This window comes from Musa acuminata, chromosome BXJ1-2 (genome assembly GCF_036884655.1).
Source record: "Musa acuminata AAA Group cultivar baxijiao chromosome BXJ1-2, Cavendish_Baxijiao_AAA, whole genome shotgun sequence".
In the NCBI taxonomy this organism is placed as follows: domain Eukaryota; kingdom Viridiplantae; phylum Streptophyta; class Magnoliopsida; order Zingiberales; family Musaceae; genus Musa; species Musa acuminata.
The window spans coordinates 31,146,435-31,174,006 of NC_088328.1; the positions used below are offsets into that span (position 1 = coordinate 31,146,435).

A 27,572-nucleotide genomic window follows, 5' to 3' on the forward strand; every position below is an offset into this window, starting at 1 on the left:
ATTTTTTCCCACGACGTGTTCTTTGTTTTTGTTTATTCACGTAGCACGCCCCTTATTTAATAAAAGATGAGATTATCCATAGCTTTCGTCTGACTCATGCTCAATTTATTTGTCTTCCCCTCCTTCGAATCTAGGCACCACTAACTCCCAATTAAGTTGATAGTTACACCTCTACAACCATAGTAGGAGCGACCCCATCATTGTCGATGGGTCGGTGACCACCACCCTCACCTCCTCTCCCCTATTCATTTGCAAGCTTCACAATTGTCATTGTAGTGCATGGTGAGACCCGTCGATGATGGCAAGGTTACTCTTGTCACAGTGAGTGGTAGAAATACAATTATTAGCTCAATGGAGAGTTAATGGTGTCGAGATTTTACGACGGGCAAGATGTATGAAGAGAACAAGGTGAGACAATGGGGTGGAAGTGAATCAGGACATGATGCCAGAGATGGATGAGGAATGAAGGTGGCCAGGTAAAAGCAACAATCGATGAGACAAAGATTGATGATAATTTTATCTTTTAAAAAATATAGAGATGTTTCGTGGGAATAAACCAAAAAGGAATACTCTATGCAAAAAATAAAAAACTTGAAACTTATTAAAAAATTTATTCATATTATATATATATATATATATATATATATATATATATATATATATATATATATATATATACATACATATATATATATATATACATACATATACATACATACATACATACATACATACATACATATATACATACATATACATACATACATACATACATACATACATACATACATACATACATACATACATACATACATACATACATATATATATATATATATATATATATATATATATATATATATATATATATATATATATATATATATATATATATATATATATATATATATATATATATATATATATATATATATATATGCCTAGCTTAGTACATGCTGTTAATTACATTCTAAGTCGTCATAACTAATTCCCTTAGACAATGTTGGAAGCCTCAAGAATTCACATCATAAAAACAAGACAAAGAATGCTCTTTCGATTTGGAATTTATTTATTTGGCAGTGCCAATTCATATGCACCATGATGATATCAGAATTATGTTTGGTAAAATGATGACAATAGTAAGAGAAGTTGCACTTTTCTTGTTCCAAAGCATTAACAGAAGTCTTTTCCTATGAACATAAACATAGCTTTTCATTATAAAGACTACCCAAAGAATTAGTTAAAATGTTTCAATAATGTCTTTTAATTATTTTCTCCGACCAACAAATTGGCAAGATTGATCATTCTGATATCATGCAGTATGACAGTAAGTTGCCAACAAAGGCACTGCAAAAAGGTAACTTGCACAATATATTTTGCATTGAACAGTTGAACATTGAGAAAATTTGTATTGGGTAGAAGAATAAGATAGTTATGCTGTCATGAATATGGCACATCTCCCATTCGTCTCTGTCCATGGCACTCTTCCCTACTATAGGAGGAGGCAAACAGCATACATTGTGTGTATTGTCATGAACTTAAAAGTACTGTTTCATTAGAAGCTGGCTCAAAATCATGAAAATTACAAGGATGGCTTCATGCTTGGAACTTAACAAAACCATTTTTGTAATGTAACATGGAGAGAGAAAGAGCAGCAGAACTATGTGAGTCAAATTGTCCATTGCAGAATAATGAGATTAAAATGCAGAATTCCGAGAGAGACATCATGAAGCTAATATCCTGCAAGAAAGCTAAAAAGGAGGCTCAGCCATTATTATTGAACTATTAAATCAAGGGATCTAAAGATCATCTAACTAAAGAATTCACTATGCTTGTTCAATGCTTCATTTGTTTACAAGTCCCCATAAAAGAAAGAATAAGATCACACATTATCATGGATTATAAATGCCTCCTTGGTAACTCTGCTATTTCTCCTAAGACATCAAGGAAAAAGCTAAGGTTGCACAAAAACAACTGAAGAGGATTTGCAGTTTGAAATGATGTCTGTTAAAAACACATATTTGCTGAGAAGAGAAATGCAAATTTGGAAAATATCTTATGCAACCCAGAAATATAAGCTTTATGGATCAGTTAAAAAACATGACACAATAGAGGATATTGTATTATATCTATAATAGATCAAATGTCATTCTTCAATAAAGCCCCAGTGCTGTCTTGTAATTGAAAATGGCCTGGCCGTTGAATTGATGACACCAAAAAGAAGAAAGGTGGGACAAAATAAATTAATAAAGCAATCTCTGCAAGGGGGCATTTACATATTAATATAGAGAGAAGGCAGATATTTTTTGCTTGATGCCCAAAAGCTTTTATCGGCAAACCTTCATAAGATATGAAGATGGACTTGAAAAGCTTACAGATGTCTCTGTACTGCCTGCTTTCACATTTTCTGATCTCTTGACAGGTGTGCCACATCCACTAAAATCAAGGATTCGGGCCTCAGCCTGCAGAATTGTTCAACATATTGATGTATCATAAACAATTGGAAAATATTTGCAATTTTTGAGAAACTTTAGCATGTATATTTGAATAGTTTTCAGGGAAGTTTAGTAGCCTTGTATACCAATGACAAAAAAGTGACGAAATGTACCGCATAATCACAATGCAAAAAAAGTTAATTGCTAAAAAGACCTTCATGTAAAATGCTTCAAGACATTTTCTTTTAATTCATTTAACTTTCAATTGATAAAATAGACATGGTTAAACAAATACAGGAATTTCCCTCCAAATAATCTGATGTCGAATCCAAGTTAGTGCCATAAAAGGATTTTATAAAGAAAGACATGACAATGTTGCATGAAAAGGAAACATGTGCAATAAGTATATTCAGGTAAAGCATCCAAATAAATGCAGACGTATAGTAAAAACCTTGTTTCAGAGATAAAAGAGACAAATACCATGATTTTTGATGGTACACACTGATTATCCAGCTCTTTGTCAGGTTCAACATTTTCTTCTGAGAATTTCTTCTTGTCAAATTTCGGTTCGTGTGGCATCTTGATAGGGTTTCCACTTCTCAGTATCTCTTGAGCCTCTGAAACTACAGCAGCAGTATGCTCACTTAACTGCTTCATCAACCCGATGGCATCATAGCTTCGATCACCAGGGCTCAAGAAATATCCTATATCCTGCAAAATTAGGTACGAGAAATAGGGTTAACTTTATGAACAATGATTAAAGAATTCTGAAAATTCCTTAACTGAAAAGAAAAAAGCTGCAAGTTCGAGATTAACAACATTAGACTCAAGGCCACAATAGGAAAATAGAAGTTGACCAACTGAACATGTTGCCTATGGCTGTTATCTAAATACAGAAAACATAACACTCAGGACATGCAATGCCACCTTAATATTCTTTTTCTCCTGTAAATTAGTAGTCAAGCTAACATTTCTCGCAAGAGCGCCCGATGTGAAGTTAAATTCAGTTTGCAACTAGTTTGTAAAACTCTTAACTAGCATTTCTTCGACATATCTTGCAGTGTAATGGAAAATATTTACCGAGTGCACAATATGCAACTTCTTGGTTCAATTAAAAGTGTCTAAAAACAAATTCCTTGTAGGCAAATCACAGTACACCTTCATCAGAAACAGTGAAACTGAATAGGCAAAAAATTGACGAAAAACAAAGCAGAAGCAGGATACACATGTATCTATCACTAAGATTGGTTTGTCTAACCTCAAACATATCAGTGCTGATTCTATTTCCTGGAAGGAGAGAGTTCATAAACCAAGGTGATTTCCATGCTGAAGGAGATTCAATTCCCCTTTTGATGCCAGGGGTATCATCAAAACTGTAAGGAGAAGGATATTGGAATTAGAGAAAATGTATCACAGCACAAATTATTCTCCATAATATAAGCAGAAAGCACTCATTATTGAATCCCAACTTCCACGGAATTACTCACTTTAAGCATATTTCTAACAAAATTGCATTTTATTTGTAAAAAGTTTGTCCAAAAAATACTCATTAGTATTACCATTAATATTGGAAACGAAAAATAAAATAAGTACATATGTGACTCAAATGATCAAACTAAAGTGTCATGATATATATTCCATTGAGAAAGTAATTGTTTAGGTATTAAAAAAGGGATCTAGCAATAAAATTAGACAATTTTATGAAAAATAAGATACCACAAAATTTGGAGTTCTAGCTCTTTTTTCATAATTGGAAGGGTAATTCCTCTCTTAAAGACTTTTTTATACATGCAAATTCCATGCTGTCAAATCAGGAATTGATATGCCTTGTTTGATGATCCACTAAAATATTATTGAATGGATATCTTAGTCAAAAGAACTTGATCGAATAAAAAGTCATCAGAAGAAATAATAATTGATGAGCATTAATATTAGATTAAATTGACAATTAAACATGAAATCTATTAATAAGAAACAATAGAACAATCATGGAAGAGGAAAATTTTCATTAGAAGAATAGCTATATACTAGAATCTCAAATAGGAGGGTGAGAGTCGGTGTGATAGTAAGTTGCTCCTTTTGCAACCTAGGTAATTAAGTTAGAGCCACATAAAAATTCCTATGAAAAAGGGGTTGCATTGACCCTTACCAGACCTCACATCCCTCAAGAGTCTTCTTGTGCATTGAACGGCCTTATCTTTTACTAGAATTTAAAACAGAAACAAAATTGTAGATTTACATTCAAAATGTACTAGACCTCGTTAGAAGCCATCTCATGTGTGTGATACAGCTAATCATAGAACTTAGGCAATGATGGAAACACCACTTAGATACTTAATGTTCACAATGCTAAAAACATGATGAGGAACATATGCAACCAAGTATGGAATAAATCTGCTTGATAACTCTCATTGTATGAAAGCCCGCAAGATACATATATATAATTCTAAAATCTATCGTACTGAAAAATTGAATGATCAAAAGCTAAAACAAGAATTTGTTTATCTAGTTTTCTTACATGTTCAAGTGTCCAATGTCCGCATCAATTGTTGAACTGCATTTTTCAAACATAAAAGGTGAAGGATGGATCAATGAAGCAGATTTTACTGATTTAGTGGACACTGAATGTAAGTTCTTATTTTCACTGGCAATAGGAGAAAAGAAGGCAGGGACATCAGGTAGAGATTCAACAGAATTTTCTATTTGGCCATTGTTCGATGCTTTCTCTGAGCTCCTTTGAGAGTGAACTTTCAATAATTTAGCACCAGTGCCTGGTGATGCATTCATAGAATGTCCTTTGCCATGTGGAGAAAAAAGTCCTTGGCCATTAGCATTGCGTTCAACTAGAATCCGAGATGCCTGCTGCATAAGAACCACAAGAGTAGAATGATTTTCTTATCAGAACTGGAAGTATAACAACATGAAACACACAAATTTATACTAAAATTCATAATTTGCAGCTGAAAAGAAACCAACTAATTCTGTTTCAGTTAAAACTCTAAAACATATATTATTCAATTATAAACGAATGTAATTAAGATTTAAGAATTTCCTCTAATGTCCCAATAGATCAGTAATGGAGCATAACAATGAATTGGACTGATACATAGGACTAGTCAGACCTCCAACAATTAACTTGGGCTTAAGCATGTCATGGCACATGGATAAGAACATTCTATACAAGTTATTAGGCTAGTAGGTTGACTGGACCTGGTCATGATAATTGGCATTGCAGTGGACCTATGACCACAGATACACAACATCAAAAACTAGATAGTGAAGGGCTAATAGTGACTGGTGCAAGGGGTGCATCATAGCATGGAACTGCTACCGTGAAGCAATTCTTACCAAGTCTTGCTTAGTAACAGTTAATTTGGATTGTGTGTGCTACACAATGGATTTTGATGAATGTATAACATCAGAGTAGAGAAGATCGTGATACCCCAAGGGTCCAGATTCAAATAAGCTAATGTACATAACTAGATAACTCTATTACTAATAAATGGGCTTAAGTTTTTTGGGCCACATAAAGCCTGCTCTATCCAAGACATTAGGCAACTAATGGATGTTGTCATGGCAGCTTACAATTTCAAACAATGAGAAACTTCATGGACTATCAAGTGATTTCAATGTCAATCCAAGGATGATGACATGTCATATGCCCATGAAAATGTGGAAGATCCTTAAAATATGAAAACACAATGAAGCATTGGAAGTATGTTATGGTGGCCTTCTCAACCAACATAAGACAGCCATACCAAATTTAAGGCAGTTACTTTAGACTAAAAGATTAAAAACTGATATTGAAAAAGAAAAAAAAATAGCAAAAAGAGATTAAAGCATTGGATAAAACATCAAACCTAAACGGAGACTTGCAAAAGATGTATTCATTTCTTAATCATATCAGATGTTGATTGATAGCTTCAATTCAAAAGCAAATAAACAGGCAGTGTTTACTATTGAACATAGAAGGAATCACAGAATAAAAAGTAGAAAAGTATAAGACAAGAAAATGAAATTTAGCAATTTAAAAACTACCAGTTTTAATAGATCTATAGAAGCACACTTATCTTAAATATTTATACTCCCGTATATGCCTAACATGTCTGTACTTTACAACCATTGACAAATGCCACTAAATTAAACTATACCGTATTCTTTTCTAGTTATCATGTGTCCCTAAAGAAGCTATTGTTCAAAAAGTACAAGATTGAGAACACCTTGAGTTTGAGCAAGCTTTTAGTGGAATCACATACATCGTACAGAGAAATTTTCTTCAAGGATATTTGGTTGAAGCAAGAATGAAAATATTTAAGTCATTATCATTGTAAGATCAATCAGCCACATGAACTACAAATCTTCGCTATGGTACATGGTTATCACATATAAGATGTACGGTAAAGATATAAATGATGAAATAACACTTACTCTCCGTCTTGAAGAACAGGCATCAGATTTGGCTGCTACACTAATGGTCACTGTAGATGATGTCATTTTATCAGATAAGTCAGTCGAGGACTTTACTTCCTTATTAATATTTCCATTTGTTGCACAACCAGAAGACTGACATAAATTTTCTTTGTCCTCATCCAAAAGAACAGGTTCCTTCTGCTGGTTGTCTGAAGAAGTAAAACCTCCCTCAGCATAACCTGATGAAATTTCATTCAACACAACTGCACCATTCAAGTTAACCATAGAAGAATTCTCAGTGTTACTTAAAGGTGATGAGTGTAATGACCCACAGGGCATCTCTATACCAGGTTTCTTGTCTATTCTCTGTTCCACCATAGGTGATGACAATTCACGTTGTCGTTTCTTCATAATGGATGGTGTACACATGAAACTTTTGGCAGCACTTTTTAACAGAGCATCAGGCGACTCATCATGAGAAGGTGAATCCCAGAGACTGTATGATTTAGAACAACTCACAGAGGACATCATCAATTGACGAATCCCTAGGGGACTATACGCCTGCTGAAGATCTACAGAAGGTATGAGATCACAGCTAACAAATGGAATCTCTAAGCTTGGGAAACGTGGAGGTTCATAGAATAGAGCTCCAGAATCCTGCAATTCTGCTGGCAAAGTTGGATTTCCATCTGATAATGTAATGTTGTGATTGGCATCAGGAGTACCCGAAACCATCATTTCTGTATGTGTATGCTTTGGAGTCCCAATTTCCTGCTCCTTATCCTCAAGAAGACAGACATTAGGTATACTGCTATCATTGGGACATAAAGAAGAGCAACTGGAATAAGCAAAGCCATCATAAGAACATGTAATGACCTCTGAATCATGAGCTCCAACAAAAATTTCTCTGGTTTCATGAGTAGAATTTCTCTGTAGCTTCTCATCACTTGGACAGAGATAAGATGGAGGTACCACAGCCATCAAATTGTTACAATAGGAAATTCCAGGAACAGCTGATGAACTGACAGGATATATTGGGTTTGAACATGAACCAAGACTTCCACCAGCTTCAGAACCAAAAGAGTTTTGGCAGTTTATACCAGAGAAATAATCCAAACTTACAATGTTTGAAGTATCAAATTCAATAGGATAATCTTGGATAGTTCCCTGATGAACATCTAACCCATAAAGGTTGTTGTTGCAGCCATCAGTTTCACATGCCAAAAGATTGTTCTGCTTCTCATATCTTGAATCATTGTTTAATATAAAAGTTGGGACTTTCAGGTCTAAAAATTTTGACCACAAAACAGATGCATTTTCATTATTTCTAGTACATAAGCTATAATGCTCCGACGCTTCTGTTAGCTCAAATGACTTCTGGGAAACTTCTAATGAAGAATCATTAGGCAACTCATCCAAAATCATCCGATCAGATACTTTTTCAGACATTTCCTCACGTAGCAAGTTTGCAGATGTAGAAGCTTCACATTGTACTTCAGGAACAGCACGTGCAAATTCCTCCATAGAAGCATAATATTCATTAGTGCACATTGACAACTGAGAATCCTGAATCTCTTTTCTATTACTATCACCATCCAGCTTAATGTCATCATCCACTGAAACTGTATTTGGTAGTTCTCCATCAGATTGATACCAACCAACATTGGCTGTTGAAGCTTGGCTGCATTCTGATGAATCCTCAACTTCTAGCCTGTCCTTTAGACCATGATCATTGTTTTTTTGCATATTACCTACTTGGGTAGGACTTTCCACATTAGGCAGGCCTTTAAACTGTGAAAGTAGTCCTGATGCCAAATATGAATTTAATTTCTTCTTCACAGAGCTGTTCCAGTGGTTCTTTATTGCATTGTCCGTCCTGATGTTGCAAAGCACACAAATCTAGATCGTCATTTTGGCAAATGAAATTATAATAATTGTCACTTATCCTGAAACTGAACTAATTTTCAATTTAATGATGTAGAGATTAAAATGAGCTTAAGTGAGAATATAATAAAAGCAGAATCTCAGCATAATATACAGGTCAACAAGATAATATTCATATAAGTATATGAAATCACAAATTCTCAAGAAAAATTTACTTTCAAAAAAGTACATTGACATCTGTACAAGAAAGCAGGCATTGAACCGTGAATCTCCCAACACAGAAATAAACACTGTGGAACAATACCAGACAAGACAATCAATCGACATGTAATACCCTGATTAATCCCACATCAGAAGTGGCCACTACTAAGATTGACTTATAAGGGTATGATTGGTATACTACTATCAACTTCAGCTTAAGCATTTTGGCTATTGGTTTGAGCTCAATAAAGTCAACAGGCTAGTTATCACATCAGGTCGAGTCATGACAATTGGAATCATAGTTGACCTAGTATTGGAGCATGGTGAGAGCACTTAGATAGGAAAGGGCTACTCATGGATGGAGTCAAAAGACTCATCACGGTGTGGGGACGGTGTGGAGCCACCACTTGGCTACACCTCACATACACCATGCTAAGATTTAGTCTGGGCTATGACGAGCCTTGACAAGGACATCAAGCCCTTCAGTGGGGGAGTTTATAATTCAACCCGATTAGTCCCACATCAGAAGGGGATAAGACTAAGATTAACTTATAAGGGTCTCATAGGTGCACTACTATCAACTTTATCCTAGGCATTTTGGCTTGGCTAATGGATTGGGCTCAACGAAGTTAGCAAGCCAATCATCCCATCAAGTTGGCTTGTAACACGACATGCATCATCAGATAGAGAATAGTAACCATTCAAGTATCAAAAAGGTATGAAAGGCATGCGTAGCATCATCATGGAAGTAGAATCACTCAAAGACATTATGTTTATAAATCAAACAGTTAAGAGCATTCTAATCTCACCGGCCTGGTAAAAATTTTGTCAATTCTGCCCACTTATTTCCATAAATTTGATGAGCATGAATAAGCGCTATTTCCTCTTCTTGAGTCCAGGGCTCCTTGTTTATGGAAGGATTAAGATGATTATGCCACCTACAATACATTCTCTAAGAAGTCAGTAAGTTGTTAATCATGAATCATGAATTACCAAATCAAAGAAACATGATATCAAAAGAGAAAAAAATAATTGTAAAGAAACAAAAACAATAAAAAAAATATGCTACCTTCAATGAACACAGCAATATTACAATGCCATTATGGAATGAATAGTCACACTTAGGAACAATATATTCTTTAGAAAGTGTATATCTATGGTTTCAATATATTATTTATATCCATATCAAAAAAATGAATGGCCCCAAGCTAAAGATAAATGTGTTTGGTACTCCAAACCAGAAACTAGTCACAAGAATTATGCTAAAGAATCTCTCATGGGTATGAAATGTAGTATTCCATATTAATCAGAATGCAAATGAAAAGATCATGTTTTGTCGAGATCTTCTGAAGCTATGGCAGATAAATTACCAATAGAAGAACTTAGCATGTAAAAATTCTTAAACAGAAGAGAATTAACAAATCACTTCAAGCAACAAGCACAAGATTTTACATCTTTCACATGATGATATTATCTCTGAACTGGCATAGCAATTATATGTACTTACTAAGCCACATGATTACCCAAATGCCAACAATTCGTTGTTAGATTGTATGACATCAGTGAGCTAATTGAACCATTGAAGATCAATAATGGGTTCAAATGTGCTTATTCAAGACCAGCATAATAAAGAGCTTTTGCAAGCTATTCAGTAGTCTTGGAACAATTCATGAGGGGATACATTTCTAGCAGAATGTGTCAGAGTATCCAACCATACATCCTACAATGATCCTTGAGGTCCAGGATCTTGAACATCAAAACCTTTAAAATTGAACTCAATCTGTTCCATTGCTCTCTGATTTAGACAAGTATGCTGCAGAAATGGATTAGATTATCATAAAACTAAGAATAACTCCTCCAATGAAAATTAACATATCCTCTGAAACCTAATAATATGTTATTGCAACCTAATACTGACAATCCCTTTTTTACTGTGATTTTGTTTATTAAAAAATATGGCTTGGTATGCAAAAGAACCCAAATTCTGAAGTATTGTTGCATCCAGCTATTCAGATAGTATGGTGATCTTACAAATGTTAAAAAAATTCACCCTTCATTTGCTTCAAAGGATCTGGGAGTCATCAACTAAATTGTAATTTCATAAGCAAAACATAGATATCATGTTGTGATCTAAGTTGAGATAAATCTAAAATGGCATGCAAGTTGTAGTGGCTCTTACTGTTTACCTTTCCCTGCATTGCTTCCCTATGCGCCCAGGTAATGCTTGTGCAATAGTTGACCATTTTTTTGGTCCAAACTTCTTTACCATTTCAATTATGATTTCATCTTCCTATTGAAGAGAAAAACAGAAAATTATATTAATCAAATGCTGACACAGAACAAATTTTCAGGAAGAAGGCAAAAGATGTATTATTATCACAATATTTAACATAACCTCACCTCTTTTGACCATGGCCCTTTCACAAGCTCTGGATTTAAAACCTTTTGCCATCTATGTAGGCATTGAACATCAGTCCGATCTGGGAAACATTCAGCTGAAAATAAAGACAACATAAGAATTATGTACTTCACATAACATAATAAAAACAACAACAAAGCCATAAGTCCTAACTATTTTGGGTCAGCTATATAACATAATAACATATATTAATATTATAAAAAAGACAACGATGGCACTAGAACAAAAACAAGATTTAAATATGTCATTATTATTGCTATGATTTTTTTTCCTATTCCTAATTTACTATCAATAGTGTCCTACATAAAGCTCAATAGCTGAAAATAATCCAGGCAGATGATTTGGAATAATTGGGACCAAGAATTTAAATCTTGGTTTGATATTGATTTTGGCAACTAATCGGCTGGTATGGCACCAGCCTTATATATATTATATGTAACAATATTAACCTACATAGACCATTGGTCATACCAACTAATATCGATCGTTACATAAAGTTCAACCATTATATGAGGCCTCTACTGGGACATTATAGTTTCTTGTAATTATACTAAACTATTCATTAAAGAACTTGTATAATTGATGATGTGGATTGTGTTATGCTTTTCTTCACATATGACACTTATGATACTATTGTTTATCGATAACACGTGCATATTGGTTAATTATTTATTGACATATTACTCAATTTAAGCATTAATTTTTCAGATTCCTTTTTCTCTTTTGATCTATCAAGATAAAATCAAAAGAAGTGCAATGTCCATATACAGTGTTGATTGAGAATGATAAGAAGAGGAAACACGATATGGGCATTATTGGAAATCAAAAGTTTCATACTTTGATCACTAACAAACCCATGACAACATAAGATTTTATATGCATAAGGGAATATGAAACATTAAAAAAAACTCCAAAAGCAACTCAGTTTATGTGAGACTAAAATAAATACCTATTTTCTTCCAATTTTTTCCTTTAAAACGTTCAACAGCTTTGTACAATATGGCATCCTGCATGCATAGCCAATGTGATGCATGAATTGGCAAATCCAATAAAAAACATTTGTTATTAAGATACGTAAAGCAAAGTACCATGCCAAAATTTGCAAAAGAAAATGGCAACCAAAAGAGTTCTTGTCATATTCAGAGCATAAACTAAAATAAACAACCACATAATTAAATTCAAGACCGTTAATATGGAATATCAAACGATAAATTAGCAACACAAGGATAAAGTAGGGATAATCAAGGTTTAAAGCAAGGTTTTGAATACCGATCGAAACCAGCGTACCGAGCTATGCACGGTACAGTACGTTCCGGTATATATCGTCGGTATGCCCTTAAACCTTAAAAATACCTCCACCTATCACACCAGGGTGTACCGACCGATACACCTCGATAATGGTCGAAATCCAAGGTGGTACCGATGGGTATGCCTCGGTATCGGTCGGTACCACTCAAAACACCGGTACCGTCCGATAGAGGGTGGTCCGCATACCGGTATCTTCTCGGACCAGTACGTACCTCCCGTATCGTGCGGTACATATCGAAATTAAGAACCCTGGTTTAAAGTATCACTTGTATCCATCATTATGAACCAGAATTTACTAGTCCAACAGTCAATCACATAACAGACTAAAAAAAATTGCCTAATTCAAAGGATGTACTGCTCAATAAGCTCATTATGCCAAGCACTGAGTAGATTGATATTGGATGTTAAATTAGCAATAAGCCTACCATCAAGTTGTGTTATTTTTTTTGTTTATGACAACTGGCAACTCAATAGGCTCACTATATCAAGCACTAAGTAGATTGATACTAGATGTTAAATTAGCAACAAGCCTACCATCAAGTTGTGTTAATTTTTTTTATTTATGACAACTGGCATGCGATTGTCATTATTTTCTATATTCCTTCCTCTTTCTCTCATTATGTTTAACTCTCTCTCTCTCTCTCTCTCTCTCTTGTCCTTCACCTCCTCCCCGGTTGCATTGCAGCTACCTCTTCTTGCTGCATCACCACCATCTCCTCCTCCTCTTACCCTTCCCCGCCTCCTCTGCTTCTTGCTTCACCTCTTCCACCTTCTCTCGTCTTCACTCTCTTTCACCAATGAGTAAGGGTACATGCTAATTTATGGTATGCCCATCCGTATACTAGTATCACAGTAGTCTGTCCGAGGACTGTTATCAGTACCAAAAAAGAGAATCAAAACCTCGGGTGAAATACTCAATCTATGATTTGGAAATGATTAATATCTTCAACAAAGGAATGTTAGTAATGCAAGAAAGACATACATACAGCATCAAACTAGTGAATGAGTGCATCATTTCTCAAAGCTATTGTCCTAAGAATCATTCTGGTATACTTATCAAGAGCAAGCAAGGGAAACAGAAAAAAATAAATAAATATCAAATATTACAAGTTATCCAGTAGATAGATATACAAGAAGTAAAGGAAACATTAAAAGTCACTATGAACATGCTTCAACTAGTTCCATCCATCAGGTCTTAATTACAGTCACTATAGTATTTCTATTAGACATTTACAGTCATCCGAATCTGCTGTCAAAATGATCAGAGGTAATGCACACAGAAAATATGAATTGAACAATTGGGAAGCGACAATTTATGACGAGGACAACCAGGGCATAATAAGACCAATTTTAGAGTCAATCAATCCTCAATCGGGCAAGATAAAAAGGAGCTTAGGCATAAATAACATCCATTATGATTGGAAAGCAGCCTATCATAAGCTTCACATACAAGTATATCCATAGCATCTTTCACTTCAACCTAGTTTCATGTCTCAAGGAAAGCAGTCTAGCATTCCCCTTACATCAAAACATTGAGTCATAGTGCAAAATTGCAGAAAAATCCTTCTTGCTTATCACATTTAGAACACTCAGCAGGTTAATAACCTTGTATTACAAAAGCAACATATCTGACTTATTGATTATCTACATCTGAATCTTACCTCCTCAGCTGTCCACTGTCCTTTGGTTGACCGCCGTGTTGGGCCGGTGGTTCTCCTACAATAAATTAAAAAGTTACATGTCAGATATGTTTCACCGAGCTTTAACTGAGAAAAGTCATCTTTCAGCATTGATCAAATCTTAAGAACTTCAAAAAGAACTCTAACTGTAAACCAAACTTGATGCCTAAAATATTTTTATTCGAGCATAATTTGTCAAATGCCATTAGAATAAAGAAAAGAACGAAAATCATAGGAGCAGCAAACTTTTCAGCAGGTACCCATTTAAGGATCTTTGCTTCTGAATCTCTTGGCCAATCCCTTCATGAGCAGCGTTGGAAGAAGAAGCTTCACCTTTGACAGAATTCTTTCCTTTGTCACTTGCCATTCTTTTGACCCACGACTGATATTGTCGTTCCAAGACAAGTCAACAACCAGCATACAAATTCGAAGCCATCATTAAGCAACCAAGATGCCAGAAACAGATTCCACTAGCAAAGAAACACCATAGACTGCAGAATCAAAAGTATTCAAGGGATAAATAAACCACATAAACATTGCTGTACAGAATAAAGAGTAAGTTACCAATGTTAGAAGAGTAACTCCCAAATCATCATTTGGTAGATGATGTAAAGAACAAGTTCATCAATTTAGGGAAATTTCCGAAAATGATTTTTCAAATTGAGAAAGATCTCAGATTGGCGAGCTGAGCTAACGAAATAAAAGCAAAAGAAACCCAACTTCCCAAGAAAAGGAAGCAAGCGGCCTACAAAAGGCCCATTCATCAAGAACCCGCAACCCTCTCTTTGCTTCTCAACCTCTCCGATTCAAACCACACAAACGGATCGCAAACCCACCAATTCCCACGAAGACGAAAGTTTCCACAACCTCCATCAAGCAAACGATCATAGCCACACCGAGCGCGAGCCCGAGCTGAAACCCTAATCGGGGACGGTCCCCCTCCCAAACGAAACCAGAATCAAACTGGGGAAAACAGAGCCAATAATTAATTCACCTCTCCGATGGAACAGACACGATCTGAAGCCGGCGCCTCGGCAAATCGAAATGACGCCGGGGGCCGAGATCTCCACCAGCTTCCCCCTCCTTCAGATCGCGAATGAGCGAGTGAGGGGAGAGATTTGTTTTATTCCATCTCCGGGGTCCTTTTCTTGGTTCTTTTTAGGTCCAATCTTTTGAGTGTGGGGGCGGTTTCGAACCCTACGTTTAAACTTGGAGACACCTTCGGGCGATCGTCCGGACGAGGAACCGCGTCGCGGAAGTCGACACGAGATCCGTGCCGTTCGCTTCGAGGGCCCACTCGGTTCCGCTTCCTCATTTTGAATCCCAACGGCTGTCCACCGGGCATAGCCGGTCTAATGGCAGGTGGGCCACCGGTCCCACGCGGGGGCCGCTCGCGCGAGGAAGGTACCACGCCGGGTAAGTGAAAAAGAGGTAAGAAATGTATCACGGGTCACGCATTGACTTCATACGACTGCCGTCCGATGATTGCTGGGATCGGCAAGTGGACGGCTACGGTTGAGTGTATGCATCACACAGATATTAATGTGCCTAAAAAAGATACCGCTTGCAGTGATTGGTATTAAATGATGGTTAGCATACTCCGGTGGGAGTCAAGACACATATGTTTTATTTTTGTGAAAAATACAATTATGGAAGCAAATCCAATGGAATTCATCATAGTCAACGATAAGCATCCAACAAAAATAACATGGAAAATCGCAATCTGATTCAATACATAAATGTGAAATTGAAGTTGATTAATGGTGCATAATTGGTGTTGGAGGGGCAATTATTTGATGGAGACTGTTTGGATTTTAGACATCAATGCAATCACATCCAGTACATGGCATTCCGCTAAGTGGAGGTCAGATCAAAGTTCGATGTTTTGAAATAATAAAATATTATTTTTATATATTACATTCTTGACTCTTTTTATTGGTTATGCATAATTTACTAAAATTATGCATAATTTCGAAAAGAAGTCTTTGTGTGTCGATTCTCCCTTATCCCAAAATATTTGATATATTAAAATTGACTTATAAAAATATAATAGATATTTTATTATTGACTTTGGTTTAAATATTTTAACTGATAATTTAAGTTTAATAAAAGTTAATACACCAATTAATCTATTAAACTGCAAAATATTAGTGGCATCCACACCACGGGCCAATAAAACATTCATTAAATTATTTGGCAGCAGATCTGAAACCACAACTAATGGTCCAATAAAAAAAAAAATTAGAAAAAGGCAGCTTGATAGTCTCATTCAGTACACTTGGTGCTATTTATAGTGGCATTATCTCGATATAGGGAAATAGATACTTGATTGGTCAACAGTCAACATCCATGAGACAAATATTATTCCATGTTCCAACATTCAAATATAAAGGAGTACCGATGACCAAAAATTTATAAGCCATTAATGTGAATCTATGCCTCCCAAACTATTTTATCAATATTTATTTTTATTAAAATCCATTCTTTTCTTCTTATTGTTCTTATCATTTTAATTTATTGAACCAGTTTTATCCATTAAATTTGTCCCTAACGTTTTGAATCAACCCAAAAATAAAATAAAAAAAATAGCGAATTCAAATAGAGATAAAAAAAAAATATTGTATTTTGGGCTAATTACATATTAACTACTCTTTATATTTAGTTACCTTTAGCAACACTTTAAAAAAATACATTGACATATTTATATTTATGAAAGTATAGTGACGAATGACAGCATTGCAGGAGGTCATGGGTGACTATTATAGATAAGGAGAGCAATAGAGAAAGATGAGGGTCACTCTACGTCTGCGTCAGCATCGATACAAATTGTCGAGCGGTGTCGCTCGACGACTACATTAGTGTCGATGCAGATGATGGTGATCGTCATGACAATCTATAGTGAAGATGGTGGCTGTCTTACTACCGACTCATAAAGCGGATCGTTCGACCCGAAGCTAGAGTTGCTAGAGCTCCTGTGTTTACCATCATGCAACCTGTCGATATGTCTGAACCACATCCAAGGGTCATCTAAAACCATAACATATAAGCCAAACACTCCATATTCTCGTACGATCTTTGGTTCTCTTGCAATTTATTTTTCTTCTTCCTCCGAGCTTCTTCAGGTTGTCTGTGGACTGAGAACATTGGAATCAGGTTCAAATGATCAAGTTGTTAAAGCATTTTAGTTTTGTTTTTTTTTAGGCTAACTAAATTCATTGATAGTTTATTCACACCGCTTAGTGATACTAACATATGGACATTCACATCTTGGCATTTCCTAATTTTAGAGTAAACATGCTGAAAAAAGTGCTATTGATTAAAGGGCTAATAGTCAAACTCTTCAATCAAGTTCAAGCGCTTTGAATCAAATTGGGTTTCATCCATTCTGGTTATTTTAAGTTTGGTTGTGTATTGATATATGAAGTATTTACCTCGAATCTATCAGATGTAGTTTTAAGTTTCTGATATCTAATGCAGAGTCATAACTGTGTGTCTCATGTTCTACACAGAGATGACTAAATGTTTTGGTCAGTCTATGGTTGTTTCATGGCATGAACAGTTCTTTTAATATGACATACATATTACCTATATGTCTCCGCAATCTGTGCAAGTATATATGTATACACAACTTTCTGAACCTTCAAGTCCCTGGATCTGTTTAGACGTTAGTCGATCCTTTTGAGTGGAGCTGCAGCAGCTGAGTCTGTGCTAGGGTTGAGATCATGTTATCCAAACATGAAACAATTATTACAAACCCCCCATTTGCTTTTAGGCATTTATGACCATGCATGTTTATGGTGTATATCCACTAAAAGAACACATATCGTAAGAGTTGTGTTTTCTACTTGGGACTTTTCATACATCCTTTTCATCTCATTGACATGGTGAATGTTGTTGTTATTTTTCATTGTCAATCTATTTAAATTGGTCAATTTTTATTAAGACAAGCGTTGCAATAATTAAGGGGTATGAAACATTATACAACATGAGGAGTTATCAATTTGAACATTATTGTTCTAAAAATAAGTATCCTCATCAAATTTCTTTCGTTGGATTGAAAATTACAAGCTTATATAACACGCTATTTCATCCAAATTTTAACTTGTACATGAAATTAAAAACTCTATGAGGTCCTTGTCGAAGGATTCATCTCAAAAAAGATTTTGCTTCTCGGAGGACTCGTACCTAAGAACTATCATTATAGCCCTAACTTCAGGAATCCAATTTGTAGAAATATCTTTGACTCATGAGATGGTGATATGGATGAAGTTTTTCGAAGATGGTCTTAACTCTTAAAATCCAAGTAATTCTATCTGATTCCAAATGGGGATCATCGTAACATAAAATGGAAATCAAGATTGTTAAGTTACTTAGAATAATTCAAGTTAAATGAAACTTACTCCATGTGGTTATCGATGACTCCAACTTGTCAATGACACAGTGTATAGTAAAAAAGTTTGTGAAAATTTGATAAATTATAAAACCATTATTTAAACTAAACAAAAAAATCATAAGAAAGTTCAAAAATTAATATAATACTGTTAAGTGTCTGATCTTACTAGCCAGAATAATATATTCATTTGTTAAGTATCTGATCTTTGTTAAAAACCACGAAACTAAGATTCTGTGTTTCTTCCTTCTTAAAATAATTGTGCCTTGTATCACTGACTTGGTTTGGCACTACAGGTTGTCACACTAACAAACAATTTTTCTTTTAAGTCTGCATCAGGTGTTGCCAAAACATTCATCAAATCTATAAATAGATACCCACCATGTAGACCTTGGCCTTTCTCTTCTCGAATATACACTCCATCCTGTTTGGTCCATGGATAAGATCTTTGTTTCTTCCAAACAGCGCCAAGGAGTTCCTCCATTTTTGTGCCTATTTAGATTCTACTCTTTGCTCCCCATAATGTGGTTATTCCTAACATGGTCCTCTCTTTCCCTCCTCATTTTTTCTTATCTGTCATATTCTTTTGTTTACCAGTTTTTCCTTGCTCAGTATTTTGAACATCGTGGGACAAATTATCTATATACCGTTTTCATATAGAAAGCACATATTATTCTCCATCCCCTCTATGCAAATTGTTAATTGCATTGTTTGTCCTCTACCATTCTATTTTCACTGATATTGGTTAGTTGAATTAGGATATGTGAAAAGAAAAAGTAAAATATATGTGAAAAGTAGATATGCCTGGGAATGAAGCCTAGTTCAAAGTTTTAAAAATCATAACTTTGAGTTCCTCTTCTCCTTCCAAAGTTTTTAAATTGACCTCATCTTTGATATATGTGACCTGAAATTGGGAAGAAAAAAGGTATTAGAAGTTTCTGCTTGTATAATGAGTTATCATTTTTCTTAAACATTTCAAGAAACTTTTGTCTTTAATGTAAGAAGTTGACATCATACTATGATATCTGTTTGCTGTTGGCAGGGGTAAAATAGTTTACTGTAAGAAGTATTTGGTTGCCTATAAGCTGCTACTCAAGAACAGAGAAACTGATACCAATTACAAGAACTACTCTTAGAAGCAGTTTCTTCTGTTAAGACTTCCATCCGACTGTACAGAATTCTCTAATGAGTCACCCAACAATGGACTTCCAGTGAATTATTGGATTTCTGTTGTCTCCATTGAACTATCTAGGCATGACCTTCATCTTGTGGAATGATACCTTTCTAAGCTTATGGAGGTCACCTAACCAGCTGATGATCTGTTTTTAAGATCATTGCCGCGTGAAACTTCAGTTCTGTAAGCTTGTATAGATTCGCAAATGGTTGCTTCCTTTAATGCCAAAGAAGGAATTCAGAAACATTCATGAATTACCTAATAAAAATAATAGTTTGTATAATTTCTTTGCAGGAAATTCTGCTGCAAGTCCACAACTTATTGAAATAAAGATCACCAGTGATGCAACTTTTTGCCAATGTCTCTGAAGTTATAAACTAAGACAAGCAGAATCGGAGGGTCATGACATTTGATGTTCAGATCCAGCACTGATATATCTGCACACATAGGCTTTCTCAAAAGGTAAGAAAAAAGTTTCTCATTTCGTTCCCTCACATTATAAAGCAGAGAAAGCAAAGTAGAACTTTGATCTGAAACCTAAGTATGAAGCATGTCACTATATTGTTCAATATCTGTTCTCATATTCTGCCACATTTCAGTGTGTCAGAGAATTACCTCTTTTCATCTTCAGCTCTCGGGAGCTACCATCATAACAAGCCCAACAGCTATTTTGTGCAGGTGGTTGGGTTGGCTAAGCAGCAGCTCCTTTGAAGATGAGAAAGTTGAGTGTCTCCAGGCAGAAGTAGATGAAGGTGCCCTTTGTGTGGGTGAAGAAGCACCCGAAGTTGGAACCCACCACACATTGCCATCCAGGCCCATACCTCAGATCAAATTCCTGGAACATCAACACGCACAAGAAAAGAAGGGGCTGACAGAAGGTCCAACCATGGAGGAATTGGAAAATTGATGTGGAAAGGAGAGAGGGGAAATTACCTTCTTTATGTGGGTAGCTATGCTTTTGCAGTCAAGGACATCAAAGAGGTCGAGAGCTTCACTAGCACAGGACATGGCTTGCAGCTGCATCTTCACTGGCATGTCTGTGTCCTGGATCATTGCCTTCCCCTCCAGCATTCTGCCTCTCTCCCCAAATCCAGTGCTGATCCAATTGAGAAATCTGCTCCTATTTCACTGGATTAATAACTGCATGCTGTGGAAGACCGAAAGATTTAGAAGGATAACGCATGCACACTGTCCCCTACTCTTATCTCTGATCTCTGACATCATAATATCCAGCCTTTTTTCCCTCTATTTAACTGTGGACTTGTGGGAGAACGCACACACACACACACGCACTCTTTCTCTCTCTCTCTCTCTCAATCAATCCTTTCCACATGGCAGAATGTTTTTGTTGTTTGGGAGGGGTGGGGAGATAAATATGAGGCAAAAATCTTATCACTTCTCTCCATGTCAAAGATAATCTTGTTAATTGCAACCACTGCCATGCAATCACAAAGGCATGGAGAATTCCTGAGAGAAAAAAAAAAGATTAATAATATCTTTTTCTTTCTGAGGAAAATTCACACCAAACTATACAAAATATTTGAACTTATCCTCCTCTGGGTGTTTACAGCTCCTCTTTGGTTGCCAGTGGCGTGCATGGCGATCACCTCCTTCCTGCTGATGGTGACTTGTATTGTCATGGCATATAGATTGATGAACAAACACTTTGAGGGTACACAATGACATGGTTGGTATTGTCTTATATGCAGATGTGTTAATTCATCTGAAACAGTATACTAATTAATATGATTGGTATATAGATTTGATCAAAGAAAAAAAAAAAAAGAGAGAGAGAATTGGTTTTGACCACTAGATTATTAGAAAAAAAAAGTCATGGAGATTTTACATATTTATATGTCACTCCATCTGCAAGTTTACATAAATTTAAGGATAAGAGTGGTCTGATTCAATGGTTTGGGCCGTATAAATACATCTCTATCTGCAATTATGAAGTATGTTTCCAGGAATCATTTAATGGTATGATTGGGGGCAATGATTGCACGTTGACAAAGAGGGCTGGTGGCAGATCATTATCTTATTATATTCTCCTCGATAAGCTTTTGTGCAATTAATTGGGTGTCATTTTCCTTAATTTTTACGTGCCAACCATATTATTTGTTTGTGGATGCTTTTGTAGATATTATTATTATCGAACTTTGATGTGTCAACATGAATCCCAATCGGCAGTTCGCGTGCTTCAAGCTTCATATGAATCTACATATGAGATGTGAGTAATCGTAGAACTAATTAGTTGTATTAAACATTCTTATCTTTATAATTTCAAAAATTATATTGAGATTTTTATATTTATGAAAGTGAAACATTTAATCTCATTTTTTCTCACGTCGTCGACTTTGTTGACAAAAATATCGTAAGGTTTATCATTGAGCATGTGTTGACTTTGTGTTACTTCGGTTTATCACCGAGTACTTAGGCATTTTCGTTAGCAGAGTCGACGACGTGAGAAAAATCGAGATTAAATATTTTACTTTCGTAAGTATATGGACCCCAATATGATTTTCGAAAGTATAAAAATTGAGATATTAAGGATAATTAATTACAAGAGATAATATGTAATTAGTTCGTAATTATACTCTCTTGTTTACTTACAATTTCTCTGAAAATAGGGTGCTTGGCTACTGAATCAATAAGCATTTGAAGGTATAGCTCTACTGCTAAGCCTTCACTGTATTCGAGTGAGTAGATGTAATCGTTGCAGCATCACATGGAAGGCCCTTAAAATGTGGTGAAAGTTCCATGGCGTGGCTGTTCTTTTGCTGTTGGATGTCCTGTTTGCAGCGTAGCTGAAGGCTTCGAGGAGATAAGCCTCTAATCTCATCAGAATCGTTCGTGGGAGTCAGAAATGAAGTCATTGGTAATCGAATGAGACAGGGGAAAGAATATTGGTGTCGTCAACCTTCCTCTTGTGTTCCTTTTCTTCTTCCACCTTTTCGAGTCCTCAGAGCAAGTGGACATTGGCAAGCCGACAGCGTGTGCTATGGGGGGAAGAGAGCCCAAGAGGACAGGAGAGGCGACGAGGTTCACCACCTCCTTCGTCCCACTGCTGTCTTCCCTCCACATGGATTTCAAAGTTTGCCTTGTTTGTTCTTTGGAAAGTGTAATCCCAAGAGAAAATTGCAGTGGTTGGGCTTTGGGAACTCAAATTGGTCACCAACTACTTTGTTTGTTCATAGCATGTTAATGCCCAAAGCTGCTTACATAGATAATGTGTGTCTAATAGTTTGTATCAGTGAGTTTGTCCTTTTTGTTCTTTTTGAAGAACAACAAGGTTACTCTTGTGTAAGCATTGGATCTAAAACTTGTATTGATTGTGAGTTTTCCAAGAACAAAGGCTACTACTTCTGTATAGGCATTGGATCTGAAACTTTGTAATTGTAGGTTCCATCTGCCATGGTCATACTTGCTGATGTTATGCAGAGCTCAAATTGTTACTTACATTTAAGTTGGAATTTAAGATAAATTATCATAAAAATAACTTTTTATCATTTTTTTTTCGATCTAAGAAATATTATTACTTCTTCCTGCATGAGACCGAGCCCATGAATGGATCCACGTGCGCCGTCTTCTCCCAACAATAATAATTATTGGACAATAACAGCGTAAGATTCCGTATCTATTCCTATCAAACAATAGATCCGATATCTATGGTGGATTCGCCACCGCATCCGAGTCGCGGTTCATAAATGAACTCCTCCTGCTCTGCTCTGCCTTGCACCGTCTTCTCTCCGTTTGAATGCACGAGAGCCGACATGGAGATCAACGGGAGTTGTAGTGGTGGTAGTAGTACGGGCAGGAGGCTGAAGCAGCGACTGGCTCGCATGTTCCTCCGCTCCTCCTGCAACACTTCCACCTCCGCCGCCTCGGCCGGAGCAGAGCCGGTCTTCGAGGTGGAACACCGCGACCATGGCCTCGGTCGTCGTTCGCTTTCTTTCGCTGTGCCTGGCGATCACCGTCGGCACACAGCGGTTGCTGTTGCGCTGCCGCGGTCAGTGGATTGCAGCGGGTGTAAACCATCCCACCAATCTGCATCCTTGATGGCAAAGAATGACAAGTGGAAGGATTCCAAGGGAAGAAAGAAGGAGAATCCTGCTTCTCCCTCCTCGCCACGGAAGAGTTCTTACTACTATCATTGCATCGACAAGGCCATGGGAGAAAGGAAGGAGATCAAGAGGAAGAAAAAGAAGAGACTTTTGTCCAACGGCTACGGATTCAGCAGCTCCTCGTCGACTGAAAGCGATCAAGTAGACGGATTCTTCAGCAGCGAAGAGCGCGAAGGAAAGGAAGAGGAGGCCGAGGCGTTCTTTTCATCGAGGAGCTTCTCCTCTGACTCCTGCGACTTCTACCAGAGGCCGACGTCCAATAAGAAGAAGAAGAAGAAGAAGAACAACAACAACAACAAGAAGAAAGAACCCGAGCGTCCTCCACGACGACGCCGCGGCGGCGGTAGGAAGTACGAACCTTGGGGAGTGTGCAAGGGGCTTCAACCCCTGGTCTCCGTCCGATCTCCCGCAGCCAAGAACGGCGTCGCGGTGGTGAAGCGATCGAGGGATCCTTACACCGACTTCCGGAGCTCGATGGCGGAGATGATCACGGAGAGGCAAATCTTCGAAGCCGAAGACTTAGAGAACTTGCTGCAATCCTATCTCTGTCTCAACTCCCCTCACCTCCATCTTGTCATCCTGCAGGCCTTCTCTGATATCTGGGTTGTTCTTTTTGGCCGCTAAGTGGTTTGTTGCAGTGTTTTCTCTTTAGTGTTAGCTTGTGATGCAATCTTTGATCGTGTTTAACGAGTTCTCTCACGATGGATTCACTCTGTCGGGCTTCCTTTGTCTTCCTGTTCTTCCCCTGTTGCATGCTTGATCTCCATGGAAAGGTTCAAAGATTACTTGTCACTGGAGGTTCCGAGTGCATCGATATGGTTTGGGATTTGTGCTGGTGTTGATTCTCTTCTGCTTTTTTCTGAGAACAAAGGGAACCGACAGCCGAGGAGTCTGCAAGCTTGAGGAATCAGTTCTGGTCAAATAAAGTAAGATCAAATGGATGTTTGCCTGATAAAAACATGCATACATATGAAGCATTTCTCTTCATATGGATGCAAGAGAGATTCTGGATTCTATATCTCCTTAGGGGCATGCAGTAGCTGCTAGGCTTACAGACAACACAAGCTCTGTTCCCACCCCTCATCTTCCTACTCCACCTATGAGCTGCTGCAAAGCCTACATGCAATGATACGTCAGTGCTGGCTGTCAACACAAGCTGCTCCGCTTATGAAACAAGATTCAAATGGTGATGCATCTTATTTCTTTGACTCTACAAGATAAGTATCTTGAGAACTCTCTAAAAGATATATCTTTGATCTTCAATCAAGATCATGATATCAACTAAGCAATCAAACTATGGTTTCATATAATTGATCAGCTCAAGGTGAGTTTACACTGGACAAAGTATTGAAACTACATGCTGAAAGAATGTTGGAGAATGAGAAAAAAATACCAACTTGAAGACTTGTGCCATGCTGAGGTGTGATCAATAGTTGACAAGACACTAGTTTGAATCATACCCAAGAGGAAAGATCAAAAGCCATTCAGAATATGAAATTTACATGTAGAAACAAAAGGATCCAAGCAAAAGCTAGAGACAAGTCTTTCTTCGTCTTTAAGATCTTATTGGATCCCTCCCTTATACACTCAAATGGAATAACCAATGCAAACCTTTTCAGGGTGAAAGTGGGGTGACAGACAGCAAGTAAAAAGCTGTTGCACTCTGTGATGCTCAAAGAGAATGCTTCAGAGACACAAGTAGGCAAAGTTGGTGTGGCTTAGCAGTAGTACTTCCAAGCTGTCAGCTATTTCTGCAAAGGATAAGAACCTTTCATCGGATATGTAGATCATTGAAGCTTTAGGGATACAGAAAGGAGAGGAAGCAGATTTCTAATGCATGCTTCACCTGTCCACATCGAGCAAGTCTTTAGAAAAGAGAATCTACTTTCTTGAATGTAGTGATATCTGCAACACCAACTGCAGATTTTTGGGTAGATTTAAGAGTGCTGTGGAAGGTAAATTTGGCTGATATGGATGGGATGGTGACACATCAAATGACACAACCTACTTTTTCCTGTTATGTTTGCTCTCATCATCAGTTCATTCCATTGGCTCTTCTTCTACAGGATAAAGAGAAGTTGTGATACCACTTTGTAAGAGAAGACTATTGCATTGCTACCAATTTGAAACTTTGCTAATAGCCAACTGATAAAAATAAAGAGGAGTTCATTGAAAAGTCAAAAACTTGTACTTGTAGCATTAATTTTTGTGAAAAACCAGCCATGAGTTTAATTTTTCATTTCTTTTTTCATCTATCTTTTATATCCTTCTGATCTGGATATTCCACATCCTCCTACATGTATCATTTCAGAGCAGTGATACTTCATCACAACAATACTAATTATTCATTAAATGTCACTCTTGTTAAAGCACCAATTTAGTACTGCATGAAATGTTGATTTATATACTAACAAAGGGATCACAAACTGAGCTAAATAGTTAGCATAAGTAGTAGTAGGATGAGAGATAGAAGAGTCACAAACTATCTCACTAGAAACTATATCTAAATATCTAACTATTCTTAATTTAACTAAGGATATGACATTTTATGAGACTCGATGATAAAGAAAAATTCATATAGTCGATCTCAAATAATTGAAATTGCATAAGTTTTTAGTACCAATTATAGTGTGCATAGACAAATCTATCACGAGGGACAGAGAGAAGAGTAAAAAGATATTATTAACTAGTTAATATAAGTAATCGAAATGGGTTTGGGGCTGAGTCATCGGATTAAAATTTTCTCCATCAGTATAATATTTTATAAATGGGTTCATTTTCAATCTTAGAACAAGAAGAATGCCTATTGATTAGTGGAAGCGTATGAGAATAGCTTTTCTTCCTCCTTTTTTACTTTCATAGATTCTGAGGTCAATTGCCTATGCTCAATAATTCCACCACTCCAACAATCTTCTTGGCTTGATTTCTATTACCTTGTCATCTTTCAAGACTTAAGGCCCAATTAGCCAGGCTTATGCCAAAAGAGATGATGTTCTTGGACATTTAGGTAATCTAGTTTGTTTCTTGAACATCAAATGAACACAAATCAGATGCATAATTTGCACAATTTACCAATGTCCTTTAGCTTTGGCAAGACCACCTCATTTGTGAATCCTATCAATATAAATGATCTGCTTTTTTCATAATGTTTACAAAGAAGAATCAATGCTAGAATTCGATCCAAGCATCTAAATAGCACCTTTGATATCTTTATACTAATTTGGTAGTTCCACACATACTATATAAACATATATATATATATATATATATATATATATATATATATATATATATATATATATACGGTTTAGCATTTAACTCATATAAGTCTCCAAAGGTCACCAGAGATGACTTTGATAGGGTAGTCGAACATATTTCTAGATTGCAAGTGCTTTAAGTAGTTCCACAACGATATGCACACAAGCCATGCTATTAACGTTGGATCTCCGCACTCTAATTGCTTGATGGAAATGGTGAGCACTCACTCAGACATGGCCTGTGAGATCACATTAAGCTACAGAGCACGAATTGCTAGTTTTTGGTGATCCTTT

The 27,572-nt window shown here is 36.5% G+C and overlaps 3 protein-coding genes across 8 annotated transcripts; 1 reads left to right on the plus strand and 2 right to left on the minus strand.

Moving 5' to 3' along the window:
- Positions 1-1,403: 1,403 nt before the first annotated feature.
- Positions 1,404-15,482, minus strand: LOC135609820 (transcription factor MYB3R-1-like). 5 transcript variants are annotated; one of them, XM_065103506.1, is made up of 13 exons: positions 15,331-15,482; positions 14,597-14,827; positions 14,319-14,373; positions 12,299-12,356; positions 11,331-11,425; positions 11,117-11,220; positions 9,740-9,868; positions 6,864-8,721; positions 4,954-5,294; positions 3,694-3,808; positions 2,916-3,146; positions 2,376-2,462; positions 1,404-1,740 (listed from the first exon to the last, which is right to left on the minus strand). In XM_065103506.1, exons 2-13 carry the CDS (start codon positions 14,701-14,703, stop codon positions 1,597-1,599), a joined length of 3,324 nt encoding a protein of 1,107 aa, XP_064959578.1. In that variant the 5' UTR covers positions 14,704-14,827; positions 15,331-15,482; the 3' UTR covers positions 1,404-1,596. The 5 variants fall into 5 exon arrangements, with proteins under 5 accessions (XP_064959578.1, XP_064959565.1, XP_064959593.1 ...); XM_065103493.1 differs by having other exon boundaries at positions 1,405-1,740; positions 4,954-5,297; XM_065103521.1 differs by having other exon boundaries at positions 1,405-1,751; positions 4,954-5,297.
- A 4,654-nt stretch (positions 15,483-20,136) lies between these two features.
- On the minus strand, positions 20,137-21,228 carry LOC103976481 (uncharacterized). 2 transcript variants are annotated; one of them, XR_010487293.1, is made up of 3 exons: positions 20,834-21,228; positions 20,516-20,735; positions 20,137-20,337 (listed from the first exon to the last, which is right to left on the minus strand). XR_010487293.1 is itself a non-coding variant. In XM_065110392.1 (2 exons), exons 1-2 carry the CDS (start codon positions 20,969-20,971, stop codon positions 20,592-20,594), a joined length of 282 nt encoding a protein of 93 aa, XP_064966464.1. In that variant the 5' UTR covers positions 20,972-21,228; the 3' UTR covers positions 20,137-20,591. The 2 variants fall into 2 exon arrangements, 1 of the variants encoding a protein (XP_064966464.1); XM_065110392.1 differs by having other exon boundaries at positions 20,137-20,735.
- Positions 21,229-23,662: 2,434 nt separating this feature from the next.
- On the plus strand, positions 23,663-24,715 carry LOC135613378 (transcription repressor OFP7-like). Its single transcript, XM_065110404.1, has one exon. It carries the CDS (start codon positions 23,671-23,673, stop codon positions 24,643-24,645), a length of 975 nt encoding a protein of 324 aa, XP_064966476.1. The 5' UTR covers positions 23,663-23,670; the 3' UTR covers positions 24,646-24,715.
- The last annotated feature ends 2,857 nt before the right edge of the window (positions 24,716-27,572 follow it).